Below are 22,138 nucleotides of genomic sequence, written 5' to 3'. Positions count from 1 at the left end.
GGTGGGGGATAAAGGATTATTCTCCAAGCAAAGGTGAGAAGGGTAGCAATTGTAAACAAAAAACGCGTTTTCCTTTCTCACGGAGCATGTATAGCATGTATAGATATGTTAACAATCGAACGTCATGATTTCAACGCGATATTATTTCTGGTTGAAAGAAACGAGTCTTATCATCTCTCTCCCTCCATCTCTCTCTCCACTCCCTTCTCCCTCTTTCTCTCTGTATTTCCAAATCTCTTGGTAAATGGCACAGTATATTCTTGTAAGCTTGCAATGGGAAATTAAGACATATTAATATCTTGACATCGAAACTTACTAGCAACCTCCAACCGTCCTCGTTTTGTGATCAAGACGTACCGTGTGCTCCTCACTAACTGCGCGTCTTCTTGGCTGTCCTTGTACCATACTGTACAATGTACTCCTGAAGCTCAGAAGTGGTACATCCGTGACGTCAATCAGTGATCTGATTTTTCACCATGCACGTTCTCCGACTGACCGAGAGCCCGCCAGCCGGATTTGTCGTGATTTTTTGTTTAACGATGTTCCCCGAAGATTTGTTCCGTTTCCTCGCTTAAATTCAGTTCACATTGATTGGATGGTTACTATGCCCAAACCGGCACAACGCAAACGACTTTCTTTGAGATCATCATGCAGATACATGGCTCTTCTCTTTCCTATAATCATACATAACCGTGTTTCGTCATTCGATAGCGTTGGAACCAAAACTCACCTTACTCACCTCCGTCTCGACGGAGTGAAGTATGAGCGAGCTTGACTTTCTAGTGTCAGGGTTCAACGGTAACCACGGAAAGAGCGTTTCGTTGCTATGACACCGGTCATAAATTGAAGTGTTTCGTAGCACTTTATCAGACAACAATAACGGCACCTTACATCTAGTTTCCCAAGGTTTTCAGCACAGTTTTGTGAAGATTCCGACAGATTTTCCGTTGGTCTCATTATGAGCGATGAAATGATCTACCTTCTCAGCAGTATACCAATAATATGCTTAATCCAGTCTTACTTAGGGGTTTCTTATTCCCTGCTCAAAGCGCTATATTGGCACAACACGAAACTAACCTTACCTGATTATCAAACTGAGTGATTTATACCCATGACGACGTGCCAGACAGTCTTAAAGAGTTTACATATAAATAATTATATATCAGAATGTTCAAAACTCCTTTTCTTTGACTTCGCATTTACCGTCAAATCAGACTCTCGTTATTCATCATACTCATCGCTCCGCATATTACCTTCACAAAGATAACCCACGAAATTTCAATCGAATGACCACATAAATGATTGTTTAAAGAAATTTGACTAAATTGATGACCGTCATATCGTCAAGGGAACTTTAAGACATTACTTTGAAATTAATTGGAATATCATTTATCACTTGATCAGTGGACTCCAAATTTGAAGAAAGCTTTATAGATAGATGCTGAGAAAGCTCCAAGGACTACCTGTAACTTCAGAGCATCAAATTGTTCTTGAAATATTAACCATGAGTGGAAAACAAAAGAGTTATGTTAATGTCGATGTCAAGAATCAAGGGATATACACAGTTTCCATATATTACAGAACGTGAATTACATCCAAATTCACCGCACTATCACTTCCTACCTCATAAAACTATAACAGCTCACCATCTTAGCGCAACTTGTCAAGAGGTGACTTACTTTAGTATTCTTCTCTGCCACTTGATGGCGCAGTTCCCGTTACTTCTTTTATCCGACTTGAAGGCGGGGGAAGTGAAAGGAAAGGAACTATACCAACAAAGTAGCAACGTGTGGAATGGAGTAAACAAGTGAAAAAATAAAAGGTGAAGTGACGGATAAATGAAATGAAATAAAAGGCGAATGATCACTTTGACTAAACAATATGTGCAAAATTTCATCAACTGTATCATCGAGAAAGTCACAACAATTTGAACGTCGATTATTCACCTACCATGCTGATTATGAAAAAAAAAAGACCAACTGAAATACAACACCACGATACTGTCTATAATCCTTGACGCTGCTTATCATAATCATGTTTTGTATTTCACTGACATCAAATTGCTCTTATGGCACATTACTTCTTGAATCTAATACTCAAAATGTATCGACCATATCTAGATTTGTTCAATTCTTCCAGGAGGAGGGTATTTCATTCCTTCCCCCAAAGTCAAGAAATGTCCGATTTGATGTATTGTAATAATTGACTGCATAGTGTTCAAACGCACTTCACATGGCACTTACGTCCTATGCTTAGGGGGAAATCTCACGAATGCTTTTCACGTGGATTTTTTTTTCTAAGTTAAGACAATCTTTCTCAGTTTCGCGTTTGTTTGTTTTTGTTTTTTGTTTGCAGATACTTTTCTACTTGACTTGTAAAGCGCTAAGTAACTATTATCATTATAATAATGATGGTGATGATGATCGATGATTATCATTATCATTATCATTACTATTACCAACATTATCAATAGTACCAGTAGGCTATAGTAATAGTTATGATAATTTCATAATAAAAGTTAGAATGTATAATAGAAATGACAAAGTTATCTAATGATAAACAACTATATAACAGTGTATATTCGATAAACCCAAAGCCTTGTTTGAAGAAACATACTAGTAACACATGTATTGTACAATCTGATTGATGGAGAGGGCGAGACTATCACAAGCAATTGCTTGAAGCAGTAGTTGGCAAAAAGTGCCCAAATTACGATGTGTTTGGTGAACAAGATTAAGTAAATAAATGTCACATAATAAGTTGCGGTGTGTGGAAAGTGAATAATACTGGTGCAGTGTGCAGATTATTATTGCAGAGAACTTTGACAGTTGTTCAGAGGGACATTTCGTTTGGTTTTCGAAGAAAAGCAGAGAATATAGTAAATCATATACATAATAGGTCTTGACATTCAAATCAACCATTCATGGTTTTATTTCAGCAATAAATGTTTCTTCGGAAAACGTAGAAGAGACAGCTTCTATATACTGTATTCAGGTTTGAATTCACTTATATACTCAGTCCATAATTTAAATAAGTGTGGGAATGTCAATTAGTATTCTCATCACTTTGTCTCAAATTGGTTTTACAGAACAATCGCGACGCACTATTGGAAAAACGCATACGAAAATTCCACGCTTATGAAGATATTAACTAATTAATCTCCTCAATTAAGCGCTTAATAGATAGCTGTAACGTGTGTATATGTGAATGAAGCTACCACCACTCGTCTCAGATCACTCATCACACTGTGCCCTGTGCTCCCCCACGGTACTTGGTTACTGCATACACCACCGTCGGTGCAGTGTTTCACTGTTGCCTAGCAAAGGTTGTATTGTGTACACCTTCCACCATCAATGCTGCATGTACTGTGAGTGTTTACCACGCAGCGAGCTCGCTTCCTTGGGATGTACGATTGCATATGCGCATTCCTGATGTATTCTGCAGTTCTTTGCATGTATTGATCAAACACGAAATCAGATAAAATTATTTCTCTACATTAAGACGTTGCAAATATGGCATCCTACTATAGCAGGGATCGTTTTGAAGACGGTCTTCCCCGATTATCGGCTACGGGACTAAGCAGAGGATCAGAATTACGACTTTTAGACGATGAAATTCAGCGATTAGTTCACAATCGGTCGGCACCTGCTGCATCGCCACCCACTGCCGGTACTGGTATCTCACCCTTTGCCAGCCCGTTACAGTCCAGGAAACTCGTACAAGATGTAAGTAGCTCTACTCTGCAGTAATTTCAATGGAAAATTATGCAATTCCGTGTTTTCGTCACGGAAATAAACAACAAACAAGGACGGAGTTTTACCGTCAGGAATTGATTATTATGTGTGGCAGATAGACACTAGAGAGATAGATACATGTGTACATGCACTGATGCAGATAGATAGAATGGATAGACGAATAAAATCATGAAGAGGTATTTCATGTCACGTGTCTTCGTATATCACTGAAAACATTTCTATTTTAAATAGTGTTCTTCTGGACCAACTCGCAAAATGCCACAATATGAGTACAAAGCATATGTAGTAATTAATGTCTGGCACATTATGCTTTTAAAATGATTGTGAAAACACATCAAATGATGTTGAGCATAATCTCTGCTCGAATCATAGAAAATACAAATTTGCTGCAAGTGCACTTCACACAGTATGTGTTACACTAACCACAACTGCACCAGATTTACATCCATATAATCTTGTACATTGTAGACATATTTGTTAAATGGAAATTAACTTTGCAAAGGAATGTTTGTTTGTTTTTTATCCAAGGTCAAGAGTACATCCAGGGATAGAAATTGATTGATGTACATGTATTGTTTGAAGTTGAATAAGGGGTTTTGTGGTTGGTGTCTTTGCAATCTGTGTGAAGAGTGGGCATCCTATTATCTGTAATGTATATTTTCAGAAGTCAAGGAATACATCTTGGGAAAATTATTTATTATTGCTAAAGATGTTTGAAATCTTGATTGGGCCAGGCAGCCTCTCAATTTGGGGCAAGGTTTTCTCTGCTCTGCTGAATTCAATATTAAATCTGTATTTCTTTACACACATTTGTATATAACCTCAAAAAATTTGCCATGATTGTTCGTACAATAATTTGTTTATATTTTGTTTGGTTTTTATTACATTCCATGTGATGGACTTGAAACCAGTTATAATGTCAAAATAACTTTTTCTCCCTGTTGTATTCCAGTTGCAAGAGCAGGTGAAACTGTACAAAGCAGACAGTGAGAAGAAGGACAAACTCATTCAGGACTTATCAAGGTAAAGTATCGCTTTATACATCTTGACGTACTCCTTGATTATATACAGTTGTATACTGTATATTCCTCATAATCCATGAATTTAGCGCCCTGCCAACTGCAGGCGAAGTAATGACAGGTGACACAATAAGGTGTGCAACAGTTGAAAACACTGATCTTAATATCTAGCAACAACATTATTTTATCATATATCTCATTTATGTGAATCATGGTAAAAGTGGCATTTTCATGTTTAGCACGCTTTTACATTCAGGCTGATTTTTTTTTCTTTCTCATTAACAGACCTTATATATGGTTCACCCTTGTGAATTATTCTACCATACATGCTGTATAGCCTTTAAAATGAAACAATAAATTCACATTAAAACCATAATTATATTCTGCAAACTCAAAGATACTGTGTATATTTTCTGAAGGTATGTGACCATCATGTAAACAGTGATGTTAAAAAAACTGAACTATTATGTTTGCTGTTTATACAAGCTAAAGACAATTTATCATGACAGTGCTTGGGCAACAACAAATCTGCTACAAGGAATTTTATGAGTGCTATATTTATAGAAACATTATCCCACCAGTAGTCATGTCAGAGAGGGAAATAAATGATGCTAACTATTACTCCTTTTTTGGCTTTATTTCTAGGGGTGACATCTTATTGCACCGAAAGCATGTGGCTTTTGAGGAAAAGGTAAGATTGGATTATTTTAAGAGCTATATCTTGCTATACCTTTACTGTACATTGTAAATTGTAAGGTAATTGTTGTCTGTCTTCACTTATAGATACATTTGGCTGTGTGTTGAACTGTATTCCTGATGGAGAATAAAGAGAAACATAATGTTTGCAACTGATTTACATCTATGTAGGGCAGTCTGTTAATCAGTTGCAATGAAAACAACTTGACGGAAGAATTTCATATATTTGAACATAATGTTTATGTTTGAATGCAAGCACAGAGTCAGTCTGATATGTACCTGTAGATGACCACGACTGATGAGTAATGCCATTTCATGCTCTTTTTGTTCTATAGCATGTAAGTCAACTCTGACATAGATATCACCATTCCATAGTTTGCTTGTTTGTTTTTTCTTTGTTGTTGTTGCTTTGCTAACTTCTACTCATCTCCTTCATTCTCTATGCAGCCTTCTCGTCTGCACACAGATGCAGCACTGTCCGCCAAACTCACACAACTCAAGCTGCAAAGTGATGCAGCATCCAAGAGGGACCTTGCTCTTGTGGTCCTCAAAAATGAACAACTCGAAACCGAGGTATGTGTGTAAACAGATAATTCAAATGACTGAGTACGTTTTAGACTCCATTTGTAAGAGGTTGTAGGGAAATCTTGATCAAAAATAGCTTAGTTTAGCTTAATGTGGATGGTTAATTTTTTTGAAAACTTCACAGTGCCAACTTATGCATAGATTACCTCATAATGATTTTCCATATAAGCAAGGAGTATTATTGTATTTTAGTCTGACATAGTGATTATTCTTGTTTTGAGAGAGTGTGAGATAAAGTTGAAACTTCTAAAGGAAGTAGAAAATTGAAATGACAACATGTTATTTGACTCTTTTCAGAGAAGCTGTATAGATTGAGCAAATTTGGCATATTTTGATGCAACCTTCTGTCAGAATTTGATTGAATATATTAAATAGTCTAACTGATGGATAGAATTATCTCGACACTGATATGTCGACGATATGCTTCAGATGTTACTTTTGCATGCATTGTATATGCGATTGAAACTAGGTAATATGGAAAATGTTAGCTTGTGTTTATTTCCTTCCACATAGTCTCAACATGTTAGAGATAGAGAGGTCCTGTTATTTATGGACAGATATGCACTCAGATGCTCATGGAGAGAAAGAAAAAAGGAAGAGAGACAGATGTAGAGAGCTATGTACAGATGAAGTAAAAGAGGAAGAAGTGAAGAAGTTGAGAAAGAGATGGAGGAATGGCAGGGGTAATCTTTCATAATTGTGATCTCCTCAACCACACACACAGCTTGCTGAGAGCCACGCCAAGGTTGCCGCCCGCGACTTGCAGGTGAAGGAGCTAGCCGCTCAGTCGGAGCAGTACAAGAGTGAGGCAGCCGGGCACCTGGTCCTTGTCCAGTCCCTGCAGGGCCGCATCGCCGACCTGGAGAATCAGAGCGGGGTGCTGGAGGGGGTCCACGCCCGAGGGGAGTATGCCATCACCGCCCTCCAGAAGGAGTCCAAGGAGCAGCAGGAGCGCATCCTGGAGCTGGAGGCCCGCATCCGTGACCTCACCATGGAGAGGGAGGAGTTGGAGCAGAAGTCCGGGATGCGTCTGCGACGCTTTGACCAGGTCTTCCTGCAGCTCAGGGACATCATGAAGCTGGAAGATGATTCTCCGGATCTCATTCTCGAAAAGGTTTGTGATCTGTCAAGTCCACTTCTAACTCCCCCCTCCCTTAGAGGATATGGTAATGAGTTATCGCTGTCTGAGTGACATTGATGAGGAAATGCCAGGCCTCATAAACATTTCGTTTTCAAAATATCCTCTAATAAGGTTGAAAAATGATTATTACTGGGTAAAAAGGTCATGAAAATGTATACTATATCTTCTCTTGTAATGATGATGGTGGGAGGTTAACAGCAAATGAATGCTTGATGTATAGGTAAATGAAAAGGATATCACCTAATTTTTTTTTGTACTTATATTAGAAATACATACATACATAATATAGTCATACATACAATGAATATGTTGTGCTTTATTTCTTGCCATACACAAGGCCTTTGTGCATGTTACACATGACATGATAAGATTATACAAAATTTGCAAGATTAGAGCTGCTATGCCTCACTTCATAATTATATCTTACTTGTTATGTACTACTGTACAATGTTCAGTGCAATGTACAGATAAAGTGGGGATTTAGCTTTTACATTGGTGCATTCTATCTTACATACCATAGACTGTGTCTCCTTTTTTGGTGTCAATTGTACAAGTTCCTATCTTCACATAGTAGGAGCAAGCAAACTGACCATTAAATCTTTTTTTTACTGCACACCTGTACAGATGAAAGAACTTGGCCAGGAAAACTTGATGCTGCGAGGAAAACTGTCTGCCCTGACCGAGACCCTCAACAGCAGCGAGCTGGAGTCCAAGGCTAGCCGGGAGACCATTCAGCGGCTGGTCGGCGAAATAGAAAGGGAGCAGAAGACATACCTGGCCAATGCCACATCGGTGGAGAAGATGAAGCTGGTAAGACTGTGATAGCAAATTGGCCACTTATTTCTTCTTGTGAACCTTTTTTTACTGCAGTGTGTGTCTCTGTCGTGTCTTGCTTTTAAAAAAAAAAGTTAGAAAAGATCACATTTGATATAATTGTATACTGTTGTACTCTAGTTCATGAGTGTATTTATGTTATATGGATTTGTAGATATTAAAGAAAACAGACTGGTGTACAGTTTGAAGTAGCACTTTATATAAACTAGCCAGCAAATCACTAAAGGTTGGTAGAAGCCTGAATCTCTTATTTTATGTAAGTCATGAATATCTACTGAACCTTCTCGCTGTTGTCAATTTTGGAATGCCTAGGAGCGGGACGTAGCGTACAGAGAGCGTGATCGTCTGTTCAGTGAGAACAAGGCACTGAAGGAGCGCATGGAGGCGCACAAGAATGCCCTTTCGTCCAGGCGGCAGGAATTCGAGGAGCGGGAGGCTCGCCTGGCAGCGCTGTCACAGGACTACAAGAGCACACAGTTTGATGCCCAGGTGGCCAGGAATGAACTGAAGGCCTTCAAGGAGTCCCTGGCACTGATTCTGTCCCAGGGTGGCGCTGCACCGTGTGATACACATGATGACACCATCAGGGAACGTGTGAAAGCACTCATGATGGCCAGCGGCGATCGTGATTCGGTAAGTTGGAGTCCCACAAAGCAACTAGGAGGTGTAGTTAACTACTGTAAAACATGGTATATTCGCGGCATGAATTTTTCGCGAATTGGAACCGGCAGCCTTTTTCGTGACATGAAATTTTCGCGAAGTGCCACTGACGTTCAATGCATAATAGTGTAAACAAGGACTTTCGCGTGCATTTTAATTTCGCGAATCTTGGCGCTCACAAAATTCGCGAAATTAAAGTGCACGCGAAAATTCCTCGTTTTACAGTACTTTGCTTTGATGTAATGGGAGTGCTAAGGTACAAAGTTTAATTCATAGTCACTGGTCTGGCCAGAATATGTCAGTTTTTTTTTTCAGAGAATATGATGATAATGTCAAATACATTACCCTTTTCACATCTACCCCTGAATAATACCAATATGGCACCTTTACTTACACCAACCAGGAATGAATGCAATTCAGCCATGATCAATGAAGAACAGATAATCAAAACAAATATTCAAGAACTATCTCAACATTATCATATGACAGCTACTTTATCGTCAACTTTGTTGAAATCGTGACAATTATGATTTGGCGAGTCTGATGTTTTCGTTTGATGCACTTCTTCATATATATTTTGAGTACCTGGTACATGGTAATCATTATATGGGAAGCACAGCATTCTCTCAAGCTTCAGAATCCTTTTAAAAAATGGTTTGCCTAAATCATAATCAGGAAAAATACACCAGTTACAAATGTTCTGAACCGCACATCACTTTCTCTTTTCTGTACAGCTTGTGGAGAACCTGGAGAGGAAGGTGAAGCATCTTTCTGAGCAGCTGGAGAGTCAGGCCAACCTGCACCAGGCAGCCATCCGGCGGGCCAGGGAGGCCGAGAACCAGATCGGCTCCTCCCAGGTCAGACTCAAGGAGCTGGAAGATGGTCTGGCTTCCAGTGATGTCCTGAGGGAAAGTTTGCGGCTGGAGAGGCAGAAGGTGAGACAGCTTACTTTGATTTCCATCCCCCCCCCCTTCAAAACCACCACTACTACCACCAATCCTCCTATTATGCTCATGTATGGCCATTTCAGTAATCAGACAATCCAGAGTGTCATTATTTTGTTTGGTTCTGTGTTTTTACAGATCAGTTGACTATCTTTTGTTTCTGATAGGCCTACAATCTCCTGCAATCAATTTGTGGAGCATCTACCATTTATGACATTGCCATGACATTGTTGATGCAATGTTATAATTTACTCATCTTTTATCCTGTCTCTTGGCCTTAAAGGAGATGAAATGCAAGTGTCATAATTTTCCCAAATAACATAGTACACCATCATGGAGGTGACACCAGTAATTTAGCCACACAACAAACATTATCTTTAGAGAATTGCAATTAAGATCGATTGTACTGAATTATTAGTCAACCAATCTTTACAGCAGGATTTCTGCAGTAGACTATAAATGACTTATAGTACCATTGTAATGCATTTTCATTTTCTGACAACAATTTAAACACCAAATATCTGAATTGGCTAAAGCAAAAATAGGCAGTTAACACTGCAGCTGCTATCCTAAGGCTACTGTCAGCAATGCTTTAAGAGTAGTGCTACTTTCTCAACATGAATAGCTGATGTAAGCCTCTGAAATGCATTCATAAAACTGTGAGATTTCTGTATTGATAGTTACAGTGATAGAGGGCTTACACCGCTAAAGATGACTGCAATAATGCCACGATATTCTTGTGTAATGTTCACTAATTGACTTTTATTCCAATCATGTGATCTCCTGCAGTACATGGCCTTCCTGGAGAAGCTCGCCAACGTGATGAATGTCGACACCATCTGTCGCGACGTTGGCTTTGACATGACAGGGGAGACGCTGCTGTCCAGAGCAGAGCAGCTAGCCAACCACGAGGGCGGGCTGGTGGCGGACAAGAACACCCACCTGTATGCGCTCCAGCGTAAGGTCAAGACCCTGAAACAGCAGCTGGAGAGCAAAGACCTCCACCTCGACCTGATGCGCAAGAAAATCGCCTCTTTGGAGGAGGGCGTGGCGGGGCGCTCTGCCCTCCAGAAGGAGAGGGATGATGTGGAGTGGAGCCAGCGCAAGCTGGTCAAGGAGAATGAACGGCTGCGGGGTCAGCTGGCCAATGCCAAGCGGCTGGTGGTGGATCTCAAGGCAGAGATGATGGACGTTAGTAATATCAAGGTAGGTTGCTTGTCAATGTGATATGTAAGAGAGTAGATTATCAAGCAGCAAAAAAATTATGGCAAGAGTTTCCAGTATATCAATACAACACACCTACAGCATATGTTACCTGCAAAGTCAGATTGTGTATATGCGCATATTAGAACATCTCCAGGTACATAAATGTAGTGATGAATCAACAATAATGGCATGATTGTATTGACTTTACAGCGCCTCTTTTGTGCCAAAAGGAGTTGAATCTATGTTAACTATTTGGAAGTCTTTGTTTGCAATTAGAGAATGATCCTCTTGAAAAGAGATCTATGGGTTTTCACCACTGCAAATTGTCATGTAATCATACAAATTTTATCTTTTGTCATTCCCAGCTGACATCGCTGCACCAGAATGCCACCATTGAAGAGCTGCAGAAGGTGGTTGAAAAGCTGGAGAAGATCAAGGAGAAGCAGGCCCGCAAGCTGGCCGGGATGAAGCAGGAGCTGGACTTCACTGAGCATGAGGCCAGTGAGAGCAAGGTGCGCACCACCCACTCCCTGACGGCCCTGAGCGACGAGCTCAACACCACCAAGGTCCTCCTAGGCGACATCCAGCGCCGCGAGCACCAGCTGGCCGACTTCCGCCAGGTCATCGCCCGCATGCTGGGGATGGACGTCGGGGTCCTGGCTGTGCCCGACTACGAGATCATCGCTCGCCTCGAGAAGCTGATCCAGGCCCACCACTCTCACGCCATCACCAGTATGGGGGTGGAGAATACGCTGAGTGAGATGGAGCGGGGGTTCCAGCAGGGATACCAGGAGGCATCCACGTTGCTTGGCAACACCAGGCCCAGCCGATCAGTGGGAGCTCGTTCTCTCTCTCCAATGAGGAAGAAAGTTGTTCGCACTGAGGTCTATTAAATTGAAATGCCAAAGCTCAGAGTGTGGGAAGGAACTCTTGGAAGCTGCTACAGTGTAGTGCAGTCAAGGTTATATTACAGACAGTATGCAAAGTCAGACATGACTGAGAGACCCACTTTTCTGGCATAAGGATTGCAGAAAGTGAATTTTGCACTATTCTGATAGAAAGATGAGACAAGGCTACAGATCGCTCCGTACTGAAATCATGACAGCAAGTTTTATAGGTAGTCCCATCTAAAAAGAGAGAATATTTATAATTCAGTTGGTATATTGGTAATTGGTTATTGATTGAATGTTATTCAGAGGCTGAATTATGTTCATGTTGAAGACCTGTTATCATTTTACTGATATGTACGTGTACATTTTCTTCTGTATATGTGTAAATATATGTGTTGTTAGAAGTTATAACTTTGTACATAAATATGAAAGTGTTTTGTTCAGTGTAGTTGGAGATGAGCATTGTAGCATATTCTCTCTGTCATTGTATTTCTCTGAATTTGGACAATCATACTCCTACCATGGAGTGTAGTGCACCTGTGTGTTAAATCTTATGAACAGGTGTAAGAGCATGTTAGGTAGTGTCCGCTATATGTCATTTTTCGCATCTAGATTTGCGTACATATGTCAGGCGGAAGAATATCACATATAGGACATACTTTATAGATGCAATCTTACATCTTGTATGAAAAATCTCCTGTGAGAATTACTGCCAGAGGTCTCATGAACATACAGAGTTTGCTAACCTTACAAGGCCTTATGTGTGCTTTACATAGATGTGTCACATGCAGGGATTTTATGTGAAGTTGATAATGTATATTTAAGCTTAAAGCTTTGTCGTGATGAAACAAAAAAAACCCAACACAAAACAAAACAAAAACAGCATATAGATTTTCTCCAAAAACTGTGTGTTTTGTGTAGCTGTCATGTGGAGACTGTGTATGTTCAACCCTAATATGTACAGCATAAGAAGGAGCTGCAGTCAAGATTGTCATGTCTTACTGTCGTAGATCAAGGGGGAAGCATTATAAGAATGGTGTCAATCTCTAAACATTCATTTGCTCTGTATGAATACTAATAAGTCACTGTTTGACTGTAAGCATGCATTCTAGTCATATAGATAGAACCATTGTGTTTGTTAATGCTGGTGTTTAAATTGTGTATACACCTATATATCAGTGACAATGTGAGATGCTCATGTCGTGAGAGCTGGTATGTCCTGTGCCAGTTGTTGTAGAAAGTATACATGTATCTCTTACTGTATGTTTCTGTTATCATATTAGAGCAGAGAAGAATTGAATTTTAACTGAGTTGTCTTTCACATAACATTGAGATGATCTCATGCAGTTTCTAAATTGAGCCGCTTGGGTATTGTGGTACTGTCAAATGGGAATGTAAAGTATATTTATTCATAGAGAGTGTACCAGCTGAGGATAATGACCCATCTATGTATGAAGTGTTGACACCTTACCATTAAATCCACATGCAGAAAATGTAAACTTTTTATAGGATAATATCATTGTTGCTGATGAGACTGGAAAAATATCAATTTAGGAATTTTTGCTCTCAATCTCATTTGTTTGTTTGTTTTGTTCTGTTTTTATAGATAGGAGCCGAAGAGGAGTGTTGTCTTATCATAGAATATTACCAAAGACTTAGTTATTTCTCTCTTACATTTTGATTTAGTCATCTCACAGGTCAAACTCTTGTTCTGGCATGTGATGGCAGTCCATAGAAATACAGTACTTGGGAGTTGGTAGTTTACAGGTTCTTAAGTCTTCTCTTTCTAGTCCCTCTCATTTTCAAAATCATTCTGCCCCTCCCCCTCCCATTTCCCCGCCCTCCACATACATTCTTGTGCTCTGCTTCTATTCTTAAATGGTTATAATGTGAAGGCCATCTGTTTTTCAAAGGAACTTGGCTGTAATCAAAGTACACTTCCATGCGAAAATACTTCCTGAAAAGTGTGAAGTTGCATGGTATAAATATTGCAAGTGTGACCTTGTCTCCTTCCGCTCTTTCTATTTTTACGAACGTATCAGGGCTCCTTCCATACTTTCAGGAAAAGAGAAAGAGGAAATCACTATTTTCTATTAAGTGTATCATGTATTAATCAGCTTCTTTAAAAAATATTGTCAGTACAGTTAAAATCATTGATATAACCTTGAACTCTGAATGCCTTGCTTCGTAAAAGTTCTCATCAGCACGTAAACCAGGTGCATATTTCCTTTTCACTTTTTATATGAAGTGAGCACTTTTTTTTTTTTTTTTGCAAGTCGCTAATCTGCATTCCAAGTGTGAACATTTTGAATGATGCTCAGGGAAATTAATGTGAACAAAACCACAAGTTTGGTAGCACATAACATTGTCTTGATACCGATGCAATGTTGTTATATCTTCATGGAGTGATATTTGTATTCATGGGATTGTAGAATTTTAATCAAGTACTACTACTGGTATTAGGATTTGTCCATTGTTGTCATTTAGACCCTAAATGCTTTACTTAAAAAAGAAAAAATGTTTTGGTAATGCAAGGCCCTCACAAGAGAGACTGGTCTAGTTCCATTAGTCGTGGTTGGCAATTCATATATTTCAGATGTCAAACAGAACAAAAAAAAAGTATTCAGCCAAATTGTGAAAAATCAATGCAGATGGTAGAAATTAGTTGTAGGCCCTACTGTCATAGATATACAAGTATGGGACTCACAAGTGTGGTGTACTATAGAAGACCTCTCCTGCTCTTTTGTTTAGAGGTGTAAAATAATAACAATTAATGTTGTAGGAGATGAGCAAGTGGATGGCATTTGCATTGTACTGCCTGAGCTCAGCAATGGGTTGCAGAAGTGTTCGTGCTGTGGACATGTACAGTCCTGTTGTAAGCTGTGAGCTATAGGTCCTTGTATTAATGTGCAATGATCGAGCATGATATTTTACCTGTTATTCCTTTATGTACAGCTGTTCATATAAAAGCAAGTATTCATAATGTATTTACAATGCATTGTCATATCAATGTGCGAATGCTACCTTAGTCATAGATTAAATGACAGTAAATGTGATATCAATGTCTGACTATATCTTTATTACGGAAGTTGAGTGCAGAGATCGTTTGCATACTTTCTAAGATGGGAAAGTGTCAATGATGCTTCCACAGTAATGTTTAGTGTGTATCACTTCTGAACCCAATCATATCCTCAATGTGTATATGGGAAGTATACAATTTGCTTACACACACACAAACACACACGCATATGAATACATGTGTGTATATATATATATATATATATATATATATATATATATATATATATATATATATGTATATATACATACATATATATATATATATATATACATTGCTTACAATGATGTCATTGTCTCACATCTTGCCATGTAGTTTGTACACACATACACATACATACACACACACACACACACATATGTAGTGCAATATTATCTGCTCTTTGTTCTTTGTTGTTTATTTGTTTGGTTATAACAAAATTTTGATATAACAAAAGAAAGAGAACTTCGTTATAACAGGACTCCACTGTATAGTAGAGAGAGAGAGAGAGAGAGAGGAGGGAGACACAGACATTACATACAAACTCATGTTGGTGTGTAAAACTGCGTACTTCCCAAACTGAAGCTGAAACACTCACACAGAGAATGATAAGGGACACAAGGGAGTAGTAAATATTTGATGCAAAGTGCACCTTTTAATACAAACTTAATGAATAGCAAAGGCATATGCAATATGGAAGGTTTTACGTAGCAAAGGTTTCTAGTACAGCACACGGAGGACGATAATACTGATAAGGTTGTGAAGACTTGCGCATATAATCAAACACTAAATAGTTGCCATTACATAACAATTCATGATTATCGAAATATAATCATGGTCCACTATACGTGTTAGGGAATCATAGTTTAGAGAGTATGAAAATAAAATCAAAATGGGACATTTTGAAAGCAGATGTAGAAAATGATTAAATGTGTCAAAATCATATATCAAAATGAAATTAAACAGATCTGTTAAATCCTTGGTGTTTAAAGGGATGGCATAATATTTGCGGAGATGAGGATTGGGCTTTTAACTTTTTGTAAGATACCAAGAAACCAGTTGTAAAATAGGACAGGGCATGCCATTCTAAATAGGAATATGGCTGAGGTATGCAAAAATAGATTAAAACAAAGCGGTCTTTCAAAATAAAAGTTAGGTCCCATATTTTATTAGGGCCCCACAGTTTTCGATATCTCAGTCATTTCAAAACCAATTCTCATCAAATCAACTTTGAATTTCTCTTAGCAGTATATGATCTTTGGTATTTTATAAAAGGTTTCTCATTATCTCACACACAAAAGTTGGAAAATTGTAGCCCATATCTCAACCAAAACTATACCATCCCTTTAAGGACAAGGAAGAGGAAGAAGGAAAACCTGAGACGATCATGTAATGATCTTGGGCAGCTTTCACTTCAAACAATATCAGTGACGTCCGTAAACAATACAATTATTGTTCAGGTATATGATATACCCGACAATAGCCTTTTGCAAAGGCAGCTCGCAATAATTTGTGGACGTGCACAGTCACAGCGAGCTGGCTAACACGACATCCTGATCGCAGATGTAGAGTGTACTTTGTATCTCCAAGATTGAGCGTGTAAAGTGACCAAATTGTTTTCACGCTCATGTTATCAAGTCGCTGCTTACGACTCCCTCGAAAGGACGCAGTTAGTTAAGAGACAGTGAATGGATCTATAGACATTTAAATGGCCTTGTCTACTTTGGCACGAAATATAAGAGCTCTCTACTCTACATTGGTTTTTGGAGGGGTTTATATCAGTCTCACTGTCACGCATTGTGTAGTTGGATGCCAGAATACAGTACTTTATATGCATTTATATGACATAATGTCCCAGGGAGGTGGAAGTGTCTCTCGTCCACCTCCCTGAGCGCTTAAAATTTTAAGGTTTGAAGATAGCAGAAAAGGAAAGATGGTCGACACGTGTGAGCAGGAGGCGATCGAGCAGAGTGAGAAAATGCTTGGAAAGAGAAGACCTACAAGACAGGTCATTCCTGTACAAGTGTGCAACGAATGCATCTCCGTTTATATTCGTTTCTTCCAGCGGACCATCTCTGACGTTGCCTAAAAATGTAGTCCTGTATCCTTTCATTATACAGACTAACAGACACACAAATTGGCAGAATTTTCGTCAGTCTGAAAATTTTGTTTTGCGTTTGCCACTTATTCTGCGTCCCCTATCATTTCAGTATTAAGATACGTAGTATACTGCAAAGCTGTCGTGTCGACAAATGAATGGTTGGCGAAACAAGAATGCGAGCAAATCAGGAGAAAAAAATAAATGAATATATTTTGAAGTCACCAAAGTAAACCATTTCGGGCTTTGCTGTTATATTATTTGGAGAATCAATGGGCCAGATGGCAATTCACTAACCTGATTGTCGCGAGCATGTCCCAACAAAATTTTCAGCTGTGTATAGAAACGAACAAAGCCAGCAACTTTTGAAAATCGTTAGGAAAAGATGATTATTGACCCAATTATGGATTCCAGAATACATCAAGGGACAAAGTTTTGCCCACTCCAATCCCTCCCCCGAAAAAATCCTGTGGGAGAATGTATCTAAAATACTTTTATTATAATATATCAGGGTACCTGTACGTCTGAGTATGGTCTTAACGTACGAATTGCCAGCGAGCACAACGAACGAGTTCTTCGGGCCTATATATAGGACATTTTTTTTTTCTTTTAAACCTGTGTGCAACAAGGAGCATTGTGTTGCTCAAGCTAGAGACGTACTGTCTTCCATTCCATGTTGAAAGTTTTATATCAGGATTTAATATACAACGTAGTATGATTATGATATATTTTAGAATAATTATAGCAATATTGATATAATCATTATTGTAATGATAATACTAATAATCATTATCATTCATTTTCATTACTTTTTATTATTTTTATTCTTATTCTTACTTTTATTCTTATTCTTATTCTTACTTTTATTCTTATTCTTATTCTACTTCTTCTTCTTCATTAATATCAATAATATTTAATTATTTTGCCCTAATTTTGAAAGGACCCCGGAACCGCACCGAAACAAGGGGAAAAAATAAATCACAACGCCAATATGAACTTCGAAGGTACCATTCTTAGATTCTTCCCTGGGGGTAGGGGTACCATCAACCTTGACCCCCAGTCCCGCAATGAGATTAATTCTGAGCTGATTTTGCAGTAATGATTTGAGACTATATACCATCTCTATGACAGCTCACTGTTGTTCCTTGGATACAATGACTGATATCACACAAAATGTTATATGGAACTTTTATGAACCTACCCTGCTGTTTAGTTTGGTGTCGACCAGCTGCAGATATTGGCAATCAATTCTATGCATGAATCTATCTGTGTGCTGTAGACAGTGCACTTCACGATGCACAGAATTTTGTGGGAAGTGAAAGATTAGTGTTGGACGCAAAGATGTCCCTACAAACGCTTAATACACCGTCAAACCTGACTTAGCAGTCAACTGTATATAGCGGCCACCTGCCGTATACGGCCATTAGACCCCCCCCCCCCCCCGAAAAGCCATGTTAAAGACCCTGCCTATAACGGCCACTTTGTTCGTCTCCATTGGGTGACCGTTATGGACAGGTTTGACTGCAGTTTTATTTAGATGTGCGAATACTGTTCCACATTCGTTTTCTTCGCGACACCCAGTTTGTCATTAAGAAATGCCAGCACCCATTTGGCCATGCCGATAACCTTCCGGTAAGAGAGGAAAAAACACATGGACGTGACCAGCAGACCAGACCAGGCACACAGGAGTCCAACGTGGCTCTTTGGCACGAAGTCACCGAACCCTACGGTGGTTACTGAGATGAACAGGAAGTACAAGGAGGTGCCGTAGTCCCATCTCTCGAACATACCGAAGACGGGCGCGCTCAGGATGAGGTTGGTCCAAAAAATGATGACGGGGAGGAACAAGGGTACTTCGTCCAACAGTGCGTCGTCATCATCGTCATCGTCACGATATACGAATTTCTTATCGTCATTAGCACGCTGCACGTGCAACGGCTCATCAGTGTCTGCGGCTGCATTACTACCGGGGCTGCCGGCAGAGGCGTCGGTCAGATCCAGTTCCAGTTGTTCATCGCGTTCTGTTTCGGCCCCGTCTGTCGTGGTGTGATCCCCGCGTTGAGTCTTCTTCGTTTGAATGCTTCTGCGACTTCCGCAGCAACGACGAGCGCACTGGTTGAACATCTTCACGACAGCGATAGCCATGTGGTAGCCGATGTCAGCCAGCAGGAGAAGGGTCAAGGGAATGCCTATCCACGTGTAGAATATGCACAGCACCTTACCAGCCGTTGTGTGCGGTACGAGATGACCATACCCTATAGATGGATGAAAAAACCCCGATGTTTGTATATAGAACGCTTGGGTCAGAGCTCAAAGAAAAGCTAAGCATACAACACAATAAATATATGCAGAAGTGAAAAATGTCATAGTATAATATTCATGTCTGCAGGATGAACTAACGCAAGGAGCATGCTCACATCAAAGTTAGGGTCTTTCTTACCAAGCCTGCCTTTCATTATTCTTCAATCACTAACACATCTTATCTTTCCATGCACAAGTTATCGAATGCGTATTGTGTAGTCTACACTTTGGTCAAAGAGCATCATGGCGGTGTCAACATGCTTGTGCAGAAAATAATGTTATCACAAAATTCCCAGGTAAGGTAGCGTTCATCGAATTGCTCATAAGCACTCCCCCCCACCCCCCCCCCCTTCATCCTCAGTTGCCATGCTAAAAACGTCTTGGTATACACCGATACTAACCAAAATATAAGCGGAGCGAGTGGCGCTGCTTATGATTTCTAATACAACATACGCATTGACTGCGGTTGAAAGTCATCAGGAGTGTGCTTTATCCGCTTAACAACTTTTCATTACGTGTACGAAATTAAGACACATCAATTTTGATATTTCACTCTCTGCGAAAGTTATCAGACCATGAAATTCCATGTATGTTACATTGGAACAAGCTCTCAACAACATGTCTAGGCTTACGGGAGGAAATTAGAGAACTGAGGAAAAATCATTTACGCAGTTGAGAGTGACTTTGCTGAAAAGTCATGATTGGGCATAGAAATTTCAATTATTTTACTTATGTTTCAATTGTCTGATTCTAATCTTTCAAAGCTTCATCTCACCAATGGTAGTAGTCGTGGTCATGCAGAAGAGCAGAGAGTTGCCAAAACTCCACTCATCCCCAAGGTGCACAGTCTTGTTTTCGGGTCCTTCTTTCAGGGCAGCGTTCTCCATTTCTTCGACGATAGCTTGTATCTGCCTCTGGATCGCCTCGGAGTCCCAGACCGGTTTGGATCCGTTGCCAGCGGCATCTTCGTAGGCCGCCTTCAATCGTATCATGGCCCGATCTTCCGCTGACAGGATCTTCTCGTGCTGCTCGTGCTCGAGAGTGGCGTAGCTCGGCTCCTCGACGAGGGAGAAAACGAGGGCGCCAAGCAACAGGTAGCTGATGTAGCCCAGGATGAGCAGCAGACGGGGCAAGCAAGACCGGAACCCCGCACAGCACCTCGATGCGCAGGTGGAGGATGACGTAGCATTGTCACTGTGGTTATCGGTAGCCATCATGGGTGGAGATGTCTAGAGAAAGTGCGCGTTCATAATAATTTTTGGTTGAAACTGTGAAAACTTGCCTGATTTACAGTGATTTACTTAAGAGGGAGAGACAATAATACATCATGTTGACGTCATTTTTACCCGATGATTCGCAAATTAGATGAAAAGAAAACACCCGAAAGAACAGTCCTAATAAAATATATATGAAGACTTTTATCGCCCAACGAGTTAACTCCTTTCTTGCTAAGTTGAGATATTTGCGATTAAAGCTGTAAAAAAAAAAACAGAAAAGGAAAGAAAATACGGGATATCATAACTTCGTAAAGATTATTCCTTGATATGTTGCAAGTATCACTGGAAAGGATTTATTTCGCTGTGATGATAGACTTATACTTTAAATGTTTAACAATGGCGCTTAGCCCTTTTTTTTGCGATGAAACTACATAATTATCTACATTCATGTAATAACTATGTACTTCAAACTCTTACATCGGTGGAGCAATTTTCGTTTATCCCAAGTATATTATGGCAGATATGCCAATGCACGCGGTATTGCATTACTGCTCGTTTGACATAAAACTAAGCAACACGGAAGGCACTATAGATCACTCTAACTACTTGAGGAGTTGAATGTCAAGGATCAAGCGACCGAAATGACCTCAATGATGTCGAATTAATTGAGTGCTGCGGCGCAATATTGCCCGAGAATAAATGATAAAAGATCCTATGGGGCTTTATACAATATGTGCGCACGTATTACTCCTATCTACCAAAGATACCCTCTACGACGATCATATCGGATCAACCAGTGGAACCAAGACAATCACAATAGTATATCAGTTATCAAAATAATGATAGTTATGTCATTTATACTCACCCCGCTCCGTTAAATGACTTTTCCGTTGTAATGATAATAAGGTGAAATAAACTTGTGGAGTAACCATGCAACCGTATACAGACGTACACTCACATATACGTCTGCGTCTAGCACATCTCAGTAACCGCGTTGTGTTGGATATTTCTGCGAGTAGGGCGTGTTGTTTTGCCACTCCAGTCCACCAGAAGAATGGTCACGCATATGTGGGACCTTTTCTTTACAAATACCTTTTACCCACGCCGAGGCTTCAGAGCGACGCGTCGTTCCAATAATAGGCACCCGATTACATTTTCTCCTTTGTGTTCAGCAAGGAGCGTGAACTCGCATCACCAACGTGGATTGACCTGGACAAGGAGAATTTGAGCTGGTGCTTGTGGAGGGAGGTGGGCTTATGATTGTCAACACCAGATGAAAGGGGTAGCCAGGAAAGCTAGAGGAAAAGAGAAATTGGGTCTACTTCTCTTTCTCTCACTCTAATTTTCTTCAAATCCTCCTGCCTCATCTGCATAGGTTTTAAATCAACTGGAATGCCTTGTATTATCATCATGAATAAATCGAGTAGTTTTCTTTGTTTGAAAAAAAAAAGCCGAATAATAAAAACTCGTCCAACACTCCACACGGTAGCCACCTACATCAAGGGTTATGTTCACACACACACGCACACACACGCACACACACACACACACACACACACATGTATGTATATATATATATATATATATATATATATATATATATACATACATATATATATATATATATATACCGGTGAGTGCGTGTGTATGTGTATGATTATACATATATTTGTTGTCTAAAACCACGTTCCCTAACATCCGAGCACCTTTATCTTGACATTAGACCTGAAACAC

At 39.7% G+C, this 22,138-nt stretch overlaps 2 protein-coding genes across 2 annotated transcripts; one reads left to right on the top strand and one right to left on the bottom strand.

Moving 5' to 3' along the window:
* Nucleotides 1-3,435: 3,435 nt before the first annotated feature.
* On the top strand, nucleotides 3,436-11,944 carry LOC139717036 (coiled-coil domain-containing protein 170-like). Its single transcript, XM_071628553.1, has 10 exons — nucleotides 3,436-3,725; nucleotides 4,708-4,778; nucleotides 5,420-5,465; nucleotides 5,918-6,043; nucleotides 6,780-7,169; nucleotides 7,821-8,006; nucleotides 8,343-8,663; nucleotides 9,425-9,625; nucleotides 10,424-10,840; nucleotides 11,206-11,944. The coding sequence occupies exons 1-10, from the start codon at nucleotides 3,513-3,515 to the stop codon at nucleotides 11,731-11,733; spliced, it is 2,499 nt and encodes an 832-aa protein (XP_071484654.1). The 5' UTR covers nucleotides 3,436-3,512; the 3' UTR covers nucleotides 11,734-11,944.
* Nucleotides 11,945-18,419: 6,475 nt separating this feature from the next.
* On the bottom strand, nucleotides 18,420-20,401 carry LOC139716444 (potassium channel subfamily K member 15-like). Its single transcript, XM_071627993.1, has 2 exons — nucleotides 19,963-20,401; nucleotides 18,420-19,141 (listed from the first exon to the last, which is right to left on the bottom strand). The coding sequence occupies exons 1-2, from the start codon at nucleotides 20,399-20,401 to the stop codon at nucleotides 18,420-18,422; spliced, it is 1,161 nt and encodes a 386-aa protein (XP_071484094.1).
* Between the last annotated feature and the right edge of the window lie 1,737 nt (nucleotides 20,402-22,138).

Source organism: Diadema antillarum, unplaced genomic scaffold (assembly GCF_040938485.1).
Source record: "Diadema antillarum isolate AM-2024a unplaced genomic scaffold, OU_Dant_1.0 scf00000007, whole genome shotgun sequence".
Classification (NCBI taxonomy): domain Eukaryota; kingdom Metazoa; phylum Echinodermata; class Echinoidea; order Diadematoida; family Diadematidae; genus Diadema; species Diadema antillarum.
The sequence above is the reverse complement of the archived record's forward strand: the minus strand, read 5'-3'. Positions and strand labels throughout refer to the sequence as shown.

What these genes read in the sequence shown, in the direction of transcription:
- LOC139717036 (XM_071628553.1), top strand. Translation starts at nt 3,513, where the DNA reads ATGGCATCCTACTATAGCAGGGATCGTTTTGAAGACGGTCTTCCCCGA. An exon ending in CCAGGAAACTCGTACAAGAT is followed by an intron (nt 3,726 to 4,707) that starts GTAAGTAGCTCT and finishes GTTGTATTCCAG; the next exon opens with TTGCAAGAGCAGGTGAAACT. An exon ending in TGGACGTTAGTAATATCAAG is followed by an intron (nt 10,841 to 11,205) that starts GTAGGTTGCTTG and finishes TGTCATTCCCAG; the next exon opens with CTGACATCGCTGCACCAGAA.
- LOC139716444 (XM_071627993.1), bottom strand. Translation starts at nt 20,401, where the DNA reads ATGGCTACCGATAACCACAGTGACAATGCTACGTCATCCTCCACCTGC. An exon ending in GACCACGACTACTACCATTG is followed by an intron (nt 19,142 to 19,962) that starts GTGAGATGAAGC and finishes ATCCATCTATAG; the next exon opens with GGTATGGTCATCTCGTACCG.